Here is a 13,503-nt window from a genome sequence, read left to right as displayed (position 1 = left end):
CTGCCCATTTTCATAAGCGTCACCAGCTATTGGAGGTTCAAACCAAGGGCTTTCCGGAAGTTGAGCTCGAGCCTTGTTTCCTGTCACCTTCCACTTTGGGATCACGTCAGGGGCAGCGAAACAGGACACTAGATGCTTTAAAGTTGTGTTGATTGCCATTATGCCACATGTTGGAGTCAGTATCCTTGGGCATCTCTGCCTTGTACTCCAGCTTCCTGCATGACTTGCATTTTGATTTTCCTTTGGGAAGGCCGGGCTTTCCATCTCTTTTACCTTCTCTGTTCAGGACAAGACTCTGAAAGGGACTGTGTACCGCATCAGTGGTGCGGTTCCTGCCGGTAATTACCTCCAGCTCCCTAAGACCAGTACACAGTCATTGGGACTTACTGGTCGCTACCTCTACATCCTCTTCAAGCCTACACCAACCAAATATTTTGTGGTGCACTTGGACGTTGCCACAGAGGTAGGTGAGAGTTTCTCTCCTGATTATTGGTGGCCAGTCGTGTAATAACATGAGCAAAAGCACAATGCGAGGTGCTTTGAGGAAGTGCAGATCTGTAACAGTGCTAGACCATTGCTTTCAGGAGGCCTGATAGGATCCAGTTACCAGTGCAGATGATGCCAGATGCAGAATTTGGCTTCCTGAGTGTTGCAGCGTTCATTTTTATAAAATGCAAGTTTCTAGCCCTTGTGGCTGTAAAGATAGGTCTGGTGAAATCTCAAAACCAAAGAGGTGAATAAGTTTTTCACTGGTTAGGAATGGGAAACAGCTCCCCCAACCCCCAGTGGCTCGCTTATAGAGCACGTACGTTGCATGCAGATGTTCTCAAGCGAACTCCCTGGCACTTCCAGTTTTATATATTTAAAACATTTTTTATCCCACTTTTCAGACAAAAGGTTTTCAGAACAGTTTACATACCATCAGAAAAAAAAGGCAGTCCTTGCCTGCAGGCTCACAATATAAAAGACACAACAGGAAAGGGAAAAAAAACCATGAGAAGGGAAGGGGGGGAGGGAAGCAAACGAAATAGTAGTTCTTATAACAGTGAGTTGGAATGGAAACAGTTGAGGGAAGGTGGAGCCAAATGGAGAAGAGCCAATGGAATAGCTCTTCTTCTGATGTCTCTCTCTCTCCTGCAGCCTGACGGAATGACTCCTCCCAGGTTTCAGCTCAGATAATAAACTGGCCCTGCTTCCTTGTTCCATGTGCTGGAGCTTGAATGGGACAGTTAAAAAGGATCTTGGGTAGCAGGCAGGGAAAATCTCAATTTTTCCTGAAACCCTGGAGAAACTGCTGCCAGTCAGGGTAGACAGTACTGAGCTAAATGGCCTGAATCTCTGTAAGTCAGCTTCATGTGTTAACATATATAACGATTGTATGATTAGGAGAAGCAGAATAAATTATGCAAACAATGCAGAATAGATTATGCAAAATAAGGGGGGAAAGGAACACTTGTTTGTGTTTCATAATCTATACCAGAGGTGGGCAGACTTCAGGGTTACAGGGTCTAGTTTGTTTTTTGCTTGAACCCCAAGATCCACCAAATGGGCCCAGTGAAAAATAGTGGCTTTGGGGCCAGCATGCACCTGTAAACAAGGAACAAGGTACCTATGTTGCTTTCTTTGTAAATCACTTAGAGCATTTATTTACAAGTAAGTGGTATACAAATTCTGTAAAATAAACACATGATTAGCCAGGAATTTGTTTTTTAGTACCAGAACTGAGCTTGTAGTGCTTGTCACCCACAAACCCTCCCCCAAAAAAGTTTTCTTAGATTCAGTGGCCTAATTTGTGGTGGAGGAGCCTTTTTTGTCTGTTGGCGGTGTTACCAGTTGCTAGTCAGAATCCCTTGCTGATATACGACACCTAAAGATCTATCGGTAGATCCCCATTTACCTTCTGCTGACTCCTGCTCTGTACAGGTCACAGTATTTAGCTTTATGCAGATATTTGTTTATTTATTTATTGTTTCTTAAGCACTGACTATGTGCCATCCTCGTACTGATATATCTGCTCCATGTGAATAGTGTGCATGCCTTTATTTCCAGGACAGCCAGGTGGTTCGCATCTCCTTTTCCAATCTCTTTAAGGAGTTCAAGTCAACTGCCACGTGGCTGCAGTTTCCGTTTATTTGTGGGGCAGCCAGAGGATCAGTCTATGAAAATACAGCCAAGGCTTCCAAGCGAGGTAGAATACAAAGAAGATCAACTAAATATTTCTGAGGTTGTTTGCTCAGCAAGCTTAGGTAGCTCCAAATGCCTTCTGAATTGGTCCCCAGGACTCCGGTGGCTTAACGGTCCTTGGGAAACTAGGTTTTTGATTGGGTGGTGAGTTGATCTTGCAATGCGAGGAGAACATGGCTATGGATGGAGAAACAGCGATAATACTCTGTAATACCACTTTGGCATTTAAAATAGCACTTTTGACTGTTTCCAGTATTTCCTATACATCATCATGGTAATCCTAATGATTTTTAAAAGTAGACCGTGATTATTTTTATACCTTAGATGGAAAACAAACACTAAGGAATTCTTGGTTCTCCAGTGAGTTTGTGGTTGCAGTGGGATTTGAAATGGGGACTTAACCTTGGTCCCAAGTAACACCCTCAGCCACTTCACCACAAATCATTTGAAAATTAGAGGTGGGCTAACACATGATGCCCATTCTGTATGTAAGATTTGGGATTGGGATTTTGCGTGTTGAATGTCTATAGAGATTCAGGTGTGCGCTTGGTGTCTTTCTGACCTCAGACCTGGTGGGCCTGGCTCCCAGCAATGTACGGTGGATGTGCTTGATGCTTGACCTCCGCTACATTCTCTCCCTGTACTTGAACAGAAGCTACAGCCATCTCAAGAGTGTCAAGCTTTGTTCCAACCTGCTGGTGAAAAACCTCTTCACTAGTGACTTGCTCTTTGATCCAGGTGAGTGTTAGAGAAAAGCTTGTGTAAAGGATCGCTGACTTTATGGTTGTTTCAAATTAAACATGGCTGCCAAAACTCTCTTGGTTAAAGCAGTTTTTATAACTAGTCCTCTTATTTATTTATTTAGCTAATTTCTGTGCTGCTTTACATTTTTAGAAAGCATTGTTAGAGAGCCAGGGATCTCCCTTTGCTCTCATGCAGCACGGCATTAAAATGTGTATATCATCCCTTCTTTTTCCAACTGAAATCTTCCTGGGCTTTGCACATACATGTTCAAAGAATCTGTAGGAGGGGAACCCTAAATAGTGCCCCCAGTATGGCTCTGTAAGAACAAAATGGCACAGAATGTTGACTGACTGGGAGGGACAAAGCACACAGCTGGGTGAATGGAGGGATGGAATAGGGTGGCTGGACAGGGAGGAAAATGCATACAGTTATTAAAAGGGTAGAATGAACTATTCCAATATCTAGATACATCATTTACACTGTGCAATTTTAAAATGTCATGAGAGATGGACATGAGAGTTGCCCATAGACTTCAATGGATAAATAAAAAAATTTGATGTAGCTGGGACTGGGCACAAGCATGTAATTTCCCACCCCACCCCCCAAAAATGAAAAAAAATACTCCCCTGCACTGAAAATAGGCCAGTGAAGACTGACTGTCCTCAGTGGACTTGGAATACTGATTGGAAGAAGTGGGGAGGAAAACTGGGAAGTGGGGGGGGGGAGGTGTGCAGGAAGCAGGGCTGTGGAGTCGGAGTCGGGAGTGATTTTGGGTGGAGTCAGAGTCGGTAGAAATGTACCGATTCCGACTCCAACTCCAACTCCTTCATAAATGGCAAATGTATATTAACTAGTAATAACAAATTTGCTGTAGTAAAATGGTAGCACAAGGCATTTCATCACCACCACGTGAATCCAGAGCTTGGAAATGTTACTTTTTTAAACTACAACTCCCATCAGCCCCAGGGATTGCCATTTATGAAGGAGTCGGAGTCGGACAGTAGAAAAATAGAGGAGTTGGAGTCGAAGGTCTGGGCGTACCAACTCCACAGCCCTGGCAGGAAGTGCAATTCAATTGCTGAAATTCTGAACAGAAGCACTCTGCACTGCAGTAGTCCGTTTCAGGATCCCACTTGTTAATTCAAAATCATGAATTCCAGCTGTTGAGGCTTATAGCACAAGCAGACCCCAGACTGCCATTTAGTATGGGTGTGCTGACGGACTAGAGGTTGATATATGGAAACTTGTACCAGTGGCTGGAATTCTGCTAGGCAGTTTTCTCACAGTAGTGCTTCTGCCTCCTTCATCCTTTCTCTGCTTCTAGGTGTGACATTCTCCGAGGCTCAGCAGTCTAAATTAGTGGTGCAGGGCGTCTCTCCCATGCCACGAGAAATGGCATTCCCTGTGCCGAAAGGTGAAAATTGGCATGACCTCTATGATTATGTTAGGTATGTTTTGTGAAATTTCATTTCTGTGTTTCTGCATGGGATTCCAGCTGTCTTCCTTTGCTTCCCTTTCTTGTTGGTGAATTTCTTCTGTAAAGCAGGGATGGAGAAGCTTTTATGTCTGGGAGGCTAGATATTTATCTCTCCACCCTGGAGGGCCAAATCTGACAGGTGAGTGAGGCCACCTACCTGTCAATCACTTGATGTCATGATGTCAGGTGTGCTGTGCTTTGAAGCCCCAACTGTTGGAACTTCAAAGTGCAGCACGGGGCTGTTTTAAAGCCCTTTTGCAAACATCCCCATGCTGCTCTTTAAACTAGTTTTCGGGGAAAGGCCATAGCTTAGTGGCAGAACATCTGCTTTGCATACAGTAGGTCCCAGGTTCAATTGCCAATGGCATCTTCAGTTACGGTTGGGAGAAACTCTGTCCATAAACCTGGAGAGGTGCTGCTAGTCAGCATAGACGATACCGACCTAGATGGACCAGTGGGTCTAAGGCAGCTTCCTGTGTTTGCAAAAGTGCTTTCAAACACCTGGTGCTGCTCTTTCAGCTGCTGTGCCACACTATCATAATTCTTGTCGCTGCATTTGAATTATTGAAGTGGATATTTTCCAGATATCTGTGTAAGTACAGAAAGCTCGTGAATAATGCCTTTGGCTACTAACCATTATTCAACAGTATCTTGAGATGTGGTTTCTCTCTTTGGTGGCTTGTCCAGGTTGTTTATTGCAACCTGCAGAATTTGCCTTATCTGATCAGATTCAAATGGCCATTGTCGGTGTAACTCCATGCGTTTGTCTGGTTGTCCACCATTCACCTTTCAGCCAGTAAAGCAAAACTGTATCTGTTGTACATTCCATGCTATTACCAGCCACCCTTTCTCTGATCTTGCTCAGGTTTCCTTCTGATGGATCCAAGATGCCATTTGACTCTATTCAGAAAGGCACTTTGAATCCTGCTGCAGGTAAGCAAAAGAATACTGGAGGCTAGAGGGGGACTGGAACCCCTTCATCCAAATTCTGCATCCCAGGACAGAATCTGTCCGACATAGAATAAGCTACATACCACATTAAGCTCAGACCAAATTGTACCACAATGGAAAGTGGGTGTGAGCAGGACATATACTAGAACAGTAGCCAATGTGGAACCTCCCAGATGCTGTTGGACTCTAACTCCCATCAGCCCCACCCACCATGGCCAACAGTCAGGAATGATGGGAGCTGTAGTACAGTAACATCTGGAGACCATCACATTGGCTAACCCTATACTACAAGGTGCTCCATAGAGCACAGTCTGGAAACCACAATTCTCGCTTGAGTGTTGGATGCCTCCAAGTGGGATTTGGCTCCTTCTACTGGTTAATGGCAGGAAACTCTGGGACTTCCAACAGAAGTTGTCTGCTCTCTGTTCCTCAGTTCTAGAAGAGAGGAGCTGGCAGCAGCACATAATCCCATTTGCAACAAAACATGGCTTGCTGTAGGCCTAAAATTGGTCCATCGTAATTCCCATTTGAGACAGTTTCTCCTGGAGGTTTTCAAGAGCCTAGTAGTGCAATCCTATATGCATCTGCTCAGAAGCAAGTCCCATTGAGTTCAGTAGGACTGTTCGCTAGGTAAGCTTGTGTAACCTACATATGCTTACCTGGAAGTAAAGCCCCACTGAATGCAGTGGCACTCATTTCTAAGCCAAGATGTACCTATTGAATTGTCCCACTCTTGTCTTTCTCTTGTCCTTTCAGTTGCTCACATAGAAGACAATCCAGTTGGCCAGCTTCCAAAGGAAGTATCTCTAAGCAAGCCTGTTCGGGACAGAGTGTCTCTCATCCAACAGATTACCAGTCCCAGGGAGGTGGGTATGCCTTGGTTCCTATTTCTTTTGCCCAGAGCTGTATATATTTTGAAATTAGCTGAGCAACTGCAGGACTTGGATTGCAACTGCCTTTCTAGGAAGCAGTGCTCTATTTATTCATTGAATCTGTGTCCTGCCCTTCCTGTCAAGTTGCCCAGGGTGGCAAACATCAAAATATTAAAATAAAAAGTCTTTTAAAACAACGAACCATCTAAAACATTTAAAAGCAATCACATACCCTCACAGGTAATTTCAAGGTTGCTATGGCCAGTGTCTATCAGTCATCAAATACTTGGGTAAATAGGAATGTCTAAATTTCTCCTGAAAGTCAACAATGAGGAAGGCGAATGCACCTCACTGAGAGAGGGCATTCCGCAAACGGAGAGCCACCACCTAGAAGGCCCTGTCATGGGTCAATGCCAACTGGGCAGCAGCCAGAGATGGCACCTCCAACAAGGCCTCCCTTGCTGATCGTAGAGCCCGGGGTGGTTGATGGCAGTCACCTCTGGCGGATCTTGATTTGACCATCACTGGAAGTAGGAGAGGTATGCAGGTTTCTGTGGCTCTGATCTCTGCACTTTTCAACCCTAATTGTTTTCTCAGATGCCTCGGCAGTCTCCCCTTCTTACAAAGAGCATCCCCAAGGTTCACCGGACAATCTCTGCGCCTTCACAGGCAGTACACACTGTGGAGCAGTCCTGCTGGAGAGAAGGGCCACAGGCCAGAGGGGATTCCTGTTTTCCAAAATCTCGAGTGGGCGATGGTAGCATTCATGTTTATGCCCACAAAAATGGGGATGTTACTGTTCATGCTGTCAGTGTAGATTCTGATGAGGTAAGCAGCAGCTCTGTGCACCATAGCCATGACTGCTTTGTACACGTCTATACTCTATATTTTACCATGTATTTTATCGTGCTTATCGCCAGATAGGCGGCCTATAAATTAAAGTTTATTTTTATTATTACTCCGCTGTCCTACTATATATTTTACGATAATAAATCCATAGCTTGTTTTCACTTTTGATTGGAAAAGATGGTCAAATGAGGAAGGGTTATTTGCTAGTCCTCAATAAAGTTGCAGCAATAGAGCCTCCTTTGTTGCTTCCCAGAGACCCTCTTATCTGTTCAGGGAAAGATGGCCACTGCTTCTATATGAAGAAGTGTTCTACGGCAGCTGCCTCTTCGGTGACCATGAGATTATTATAGCCAGCTAAATCTTTCAAGGCTTTATGGGGAAATATATTAGAGAAGCCATCTGGAATAGAGCCACATGGATAAACTGAACTTCATCCTCCTAAGATTGCACAATTAACTTTTACCTTCGTTTCCGTGAATGCAGCCTCAGCTGATGCTTGCTTCATATCTCGTTTCCTTACAAAAACTGACTTTGCTAAGCACCAGTACGCATCCTTGTGGCACCTGTTCTCCCCCTTCCCCCTTGCACTGATTTCTCTCATGATTAATGGCTGCCTGTAAGCAGAAGCTGCCATTTTGCATGCGCTGACCATCCAACAGTGATGGATGGGTGCAGCCCGTGATGCTCCTCTGCAAATATATATCAGTGTACATGACGTTTTGTGCGAAGTTTCTGGGTTCATGGGGTATTGCATGTACAAGGAGCGACAATCTTTCCCCTCCCCATACCATGTGAATAATGGTATATAAATATTTTTATAAATAAAATAAAATAAAAAAACTAATGCTAAATATGAACACTACTGTATTTTGCTTGCTCAGTAGAAAACCCCTAATAGACATGTTAAAACATCTTTCTTAAGTGTGTCCTTACTAGTAGTGTGTGACCTTAATATAGTATTAGTGCAACATTATTTCGGATGCTTTATGTAACAACTCTGCAATAGATATATCAAGTGCAATTTGACACAGCCCAGCAGCAAAGTGGAGTGTGTTCTACCCAAAACAGTTCTTAACATTCTATCCCCCCCACGCAGCAGTTTAATTTATCTTGTGCCTCTCCAGAACATGTGTGCAGAAGTGACCGGACCAAAGGTGATTTCCACCAAGAACTCTGTTCATCACACGGTGAGAGATCCTGCCCCTCCGTGCTACTGAAAGTATCGCTCTTGGATGCTCCTTGACACTCTTTGCTCTTTCATCTCCCCTTGCTGCCTGGAAAGAGCTCACAGCCACATCAGGCTTCCTGAGTCACTTCTAACTGGGGGTGCCTCCAAACCGTTGGTATTTTGTGGTAGGGATTCAAGTGCATACCAGAACTAGGCTTGTGCATTTATAGTGGCTTAGAGCACTGTAGCGCAACCAATCTACTTTAAAAATGTTCTGACTTTTGCGGTTTGGAAAGCGGCTTTGAAAAGGGTGGGATGAACAAATGATTAATGGGAAGACGTCTAAACATCCTGCAAGCAAATCAGAATGAATGTTTGATGTCATATGACCACCCTGTAAACAAATTAGAATGAATGCGCAATAAAGACCAGATGTAGTTTAACAACCCTGTAAGCTTTGTGCAAACAAATCAGGGCAAACGTTGAAAAAACAGGCTGTCTGGAGGAGCCCCGAGTCTCTGCCCCTTTCCCATCCTACTATCACTGCTTCCCCACACCAGTCTCTGCTGCGAGCAGTGGTTGCTGGCACTCTGGTTTTGGCCATGAGCCATGGGTGCAGGAAGCTGATAATGAAAATAGGAAGCTGCCTTTTCTGAGTCAGACTATTGGTCCACCGTACCCAGCATTATCTACACAGGTGGCAGCCAGCTCTCCAGGCTTTCAGACAGCATCCTTTCCCTACCCTAGCCAGGGATTGAAACTGGGACCTTTTTTGCATACAAAACACTTGCCTCTGCCACAGAACTATGGTTATTTGTGAAGGGGAGGCTTGCCGTATTCCACATCTTGGCTTGGCAACGCATCCTTACAGAAATTTGTAAGCATGTAAAGATATCTTGTCTGAGTGTAAAAGATGAAGGCTCACTTCAGTGTGATGTACATAGTCCTAGCAGAGGATTTTACACATTATGCCAATTGGATCTGATGATAGATTGTTTTCTGCTTCTTCTCAGAAGCTCCTGCCAGATCCAATCCTGAAGCTGAAGAGAGTTATCGGGTTTGGAGGATGCAACACCAAATGGGTCAGTACTGTATATCCATATTTATTCAGTATTCCTCCTTGGTACTCAATGCTCCAAGCAAAAAGTGTAGTGGTGTGCCTGAAATGTATGTCTCTGTTTTATAGTATTGGATGTAAGCTAGTAAAAGGCATCTATGACTACAGTCTGAAGCACTTTTGCTTGAGAGGCAGCGGGTGGGATCATCTGGTCCGCTAAATAGCGTATTAGATCCAAGAGACCCAAGTTCCAGCATCCATCTTTCTGTCTTCCAGCTTGAGTTACTTTTGTAAAATCAAAGCGACCAAAACATGGGGCAGTATCCACCTAAACAGTTCCGCTAGCACAAAGAGTTTTTGCTATGCAATGGAACTTCCCCATCTTCTCCCAACCCCAAATCTGTTCCAGGGGTTCCTACAATCCTTCAGAACAGAGAAGGTGAGGAAGTTTCACTGTGCAGCTAAAGCTCCTTATGCTTGCAGAACTGGTAATTATAAAAACAAATAACATAAGGAGCCAGTGTGGTGTAGTGGTTAAGGTGTTGGACAACGACCTGGGAGGCCAGGGTTCAAATCCCCACACAGCCATGAAGCGTACTGGGTGACCTTGGGCCAGTCACTGCCTCTCAGCCTCATGAAAACCCTATTCATTGGGTCGCCATAAGTCGGAATCGACTTGAAGGCAGTACATTTACATTTTTAACATAAGAAGAGCCTGCTGGATCAGGCCAGTGGCCCATTTAGTCCAGCATCCTGTTCTCACAGTGGCCAACCAGGTGCCCCAAAGGGAAGCCTGCAAGCAGGACCTGAGTGCAAAGAACACTCTCCTCTCCTGCGGTTTGCAGCAACTGGTATTCAGAAGCATACCGCCTCCAGCTGTGGAGGCAGAGCATATCCATTTTGGCTAGTAGCTATTGACAGCCTTACCCTCCATGAATCCGTCTCATCCTCTTTTAAAGCCTTCCAAGTTGGTGGCCGTCACTGCCTCTCGTGGGAGTGAATTCCATAGTTTGACTATGTGTTGTGTGAAGAAGTTCTTTCTTTTGTCCATCCTGAATGTCCAATCGGCATCTTTGGATGTCCACAAGTTCTAGTGCATGTAAAATACAGTACATGCACCTTGAGCAGATTTGTTCTGTGGGGTATTTTTTTTGTTTTTGTTTTGCCTTATCCAGCCTAGTCAGCTCTTGGCCTGTCATGGAGAGAGACCCAGGAAGCAGTTACAAGGGCTGCCACTTAGACTTTTAACATTTTCTCTCCTCACTTTAGTTGTGGACCCAGAGTAGAGCCGCACAGTCATGATCACTGTTAAACGACACTGCTTTTCCTCTATCAGTTCTGCTGATCTATGATATTCCTGGTACTCCACAAAAGCAGGATTCCACTTGTTGTAATATGGTGCCAGTATTGCTGGTTCAAATCCTCTCCCGCTATGAACTCACCAGGGGGCAACCTTAAAGTAATTTACTGTCTTGGTCCCCGTATGCAGTGTGGGTGGGGGAGATGATGGTCCTGGTAAAATGGGAATAATTGGTCCCTGTCTCACAGGATTGTGGTGAAAAGGAGTGTAGTAGAGATCATATGCTCTTTGTTAAATAGGAGTGCTGTAGAAACAATTCACTGTAGGAAGGTAGTAGAGTTTGTGATTGGTGTAAGGCATGAGTGGTCACTTTGCTATCTGTGGGGCACTGGTGGCATGCCTGGGTTGAAGTATATATAGAGAGAATGCTGTAGTGGTTAGGAGCTTTAGGCCAGGGAGACCGGAGTTCAATTCCCAACTCAGCTGCAAAGCTCTCTGGTGACCTTCAACCAGTCAGTCTTTCTCTCTCTGTCTCAGTCTAGCCTACATTGCAGGACTGTTGTGAGGGTAAAGTGGGAGGGAAGAGCCATGTATGCCACTTTGAGCTCCTTGGGTGATGGCGTTTTTTTTTTTAAAGCAGAATCTGGCTCTAACTTGAATAAGATCTATGCCTCCCTGTCTCCCTTTCCCAAGCTTTACTCCTGCCTCTTCCCCAACTCTAGAGGAAAAAGCATCTCCATGTGCCTGTTAGGGGAACACTTAATACTTGTAGCATGCTTGGGGAAAACATTGGCATTGAAGTGCAAGGACTGTGAGCAGAAGCTCCCTCTGTGTGTGTGTGTGTACATTCATGCGTGTGTGTGTCCATCCCCATTGATATTCATGTGTGCTGTCCCCACTTGTCTTTGTCACACAGGCTCTGTGGGCTGCAAATGGATCTGTGGTGGTTTACCCCTGTCATGCTCTGATCATTGCAGTCGCACTAGACACAGGCAGGCAGAGGTTCTTTGCTGGCCACACCGATAAGGTAACATTAGCTCCTTTTCTCTTATTTTTTTTCAGCATGTCAATAAAATGGAGACTCTGAAATATGGCAGGCATCCCCAATGTTCAGATGTGTTTTGGATTACAACTCCCATCAGCCCCAGCAAGTATGGCCAATGCTCGGGGATGGTGGAAGTTGTAGTCCCAAACATCAGGAAGACACCACGTTGGGGAAGCCTGGCATACACCATGGAACATTTCACAACACTTCAAATGATGCATTCTGAGACTTGTGTAGAGTTAGAAGCAATATTGTAGAGTTACAACAAACTTCACCCAACAGTTGTTAAAGCAGGGTCAGGAAATCTGTCATAAACTCATTAGGTAGCCTTAGGCAAGCCACCACCTCTACTACCTCCCTGTCTGCAACATGGCGATAATAATCCTGGCCTACCTTACAGGACTGTTGTAAGTGAAGGTGAAGCTCTTCCAGTGCTATGGAAATGCAAAGGGGCAGGAGGTGGTAGAGGCTGTAGCAGCAGCAGCCGTTCTCTGGAAGCTAGTTTCTGTGACTGATTTAATAAAATCCTCTTAATGGGGATTTTATTGATCTTCAGGAAACGCCTCCAAGTTGGGCAAATAGGTGAGGTTTGAAACAGGAGCAGCTGGTGGTTTAGGCTGCAATCCAATACACGCTTACCTGGGAATAAGTCCCATTGAACCCAGTGGAGCTTACATCTGGGTAGACACGTATTGGATTGGCGCCTTAGTTTTTGAAGTGGGGGTGGGAGCCGGCTGGGGGGAGGGGAACACAGGCAGTTGCTTCGTATGAAAAAGGCACATTATTCTCCTGAAAGGCATCCAGTTCTGCTTAATGCCACAGGGGAGCCTCTCCTACAGTGTCGACATTTTCTACAGGTGGCGGCACTGGGGTTCAACGGCAACAGCACTTTGCTGGCCTCTGTGCAGATCGGGCCGCTGAGTGTGATGCGTCTCTGGGGCTTCCTGACGGGGAGGTGCCTCTGCATGTTTAAAACAGGCATGCGCTCGGTCTCTTGCCTCAGGTAAGCGCCAGGCACCTTGCGCAGAGGGAGCAGGGCGGAGAATGAAAAGCAGCACCCAGATCTGATGTTGCCAAGCGCTGCACTTTAAACTTGGATTTCCAATACAGACAGGAAACTGGCGTGTAGTAAATATTCAGACTGTTTTACCAGTTCCCATAGCGTGGTCAACTCTGACTGGCAGCAGGTGGCCAGGGTTACAGGCACCCCTCACCACTTGCTACTGCCTGCTGCTTTTTAAGTGGAGGTGTTGGGGATTGAACCCGGAACTTTCTGCATGCAGAGCATGTTCTCTGCCGCTGAGCTTTGGCCTCTCGTTCTCTTGCAGCTTTTCCTACAGTGGGGGTGTCCTGTGTGGCACGGGGAAAGACAAGCACGGGAAAACAGTGAGTGAATCAGTGTTTCTTTCTTTTTCTGGGACAAGGGAGTGATTGATAAAACCACTTTGGGAATGGTAGCTCTGTGAGGGGGTCTCCTAAGCACTCTCAGCACCCTTGACAAACCACAGTTCCCAGGATTCATTGGGGGAAGCCAGGACTGTTTAAAGTGGTATGATAATGCTTTAAAGATACAGTGCGGATGGGGCCTTAATTACTTTTTAGATGACCTTACTGTGACTGAGGATTCAGTCTGTGTCAGGGACGGGGAACAGTTTTCAGCCCGAGGGCCGCATTCCCTTCTGAGGGCCACATGGCAGTGGTGGGCGGAGCCAGAGTCAGAAGCAGGCAGAGCAATGGAAGTGAAATTTACCTTTCTGCTATAGGCTACTTTCTACACACACTCACGCTCCTCCCTGTCTTCCCTCCAGACAAGCAAGAAACATTGTCAGAGTTCAAAAACACATTCCAGCTGGGGG

At 45.5% G+C, this 13,503-nt stretch overlaps 1 protein-coding gene across 3 annotated transcripts in view; it reads left to right on the top strand.

The window, feature by feature from the left end:
* WDR90 (WD repeat domain 90) overlaps positions 1-13,503 on the top strand; it is a 48,454-nt gene that overhangs the window by 5,573 nt on the left and 29,378 nt on the right. For 2 of the 3 annotated variants that reach the window (XM_061599804.1, XM_061599806.1), the window contains exons 3-14: positions 287-463; positions 2,050-2,188; positions 2,752-2,922; positions 4,253-4,376; positions 5,271-5,338; positions 6,113-6,222; positions 6,826-7,056; positions 8,202-8,264; positions 9,259-9,327; positions 11,519-11,629; positions 12,505-12,650; positions 12,976-13,033. In XM_061599804.1, the coding sequence (XP_061455788.1) occupies positions 287-463; positions 2,050-2,188; positions 2,752-2,922; positions 4,253-4,376; positions 5,271-5,338; positions 6,113-6,222; positions 6,826-7,056; positions 8,202-8,264; positions 9,259-9,327; positions 11,519-11,629; positions 12,505-12,650; positions 12,976-13,033 (1,467 nt within the window). Of the gene's footprint in view, positions 1-286; positions 464-1,270; positions 1,341-2,049; positions 2,189-2,751; positions 2,923-4,252; positions 4,377-5,270; positions 5,339-6,112; positions 6,223-6,825; positions 7,057-8,201; positions 8,265-9,258; positions 9,328-11,518; positions 11,630-12,504; positions 12,651-12,975; positions 13,034-13,503 lie in introns of those variants that run through there. The other variant, XM_061599805.1, reaches the window with a different exon arrangement.

Source organism: Rhineura floridana, chromosome 17, assembly GCF_030035675.1.
Source record: "Rhineura floridana isolate rRhiFlo1 chromosome 17, rRhiFlo1.hap2, whole genome shotgun sequence".
Taxonomy (NCBI): Eukaryota; Metazoa; Chordata; class Lepidosauria; order Squamata; family Rhineuridae; genus Rhineura; species Rhineura floridana.
The sequence above is the reverse complement of the archived record's forward strand: the minus strand, read 5'-3'. Positions and strand labels throughout refer to the sequence as shown.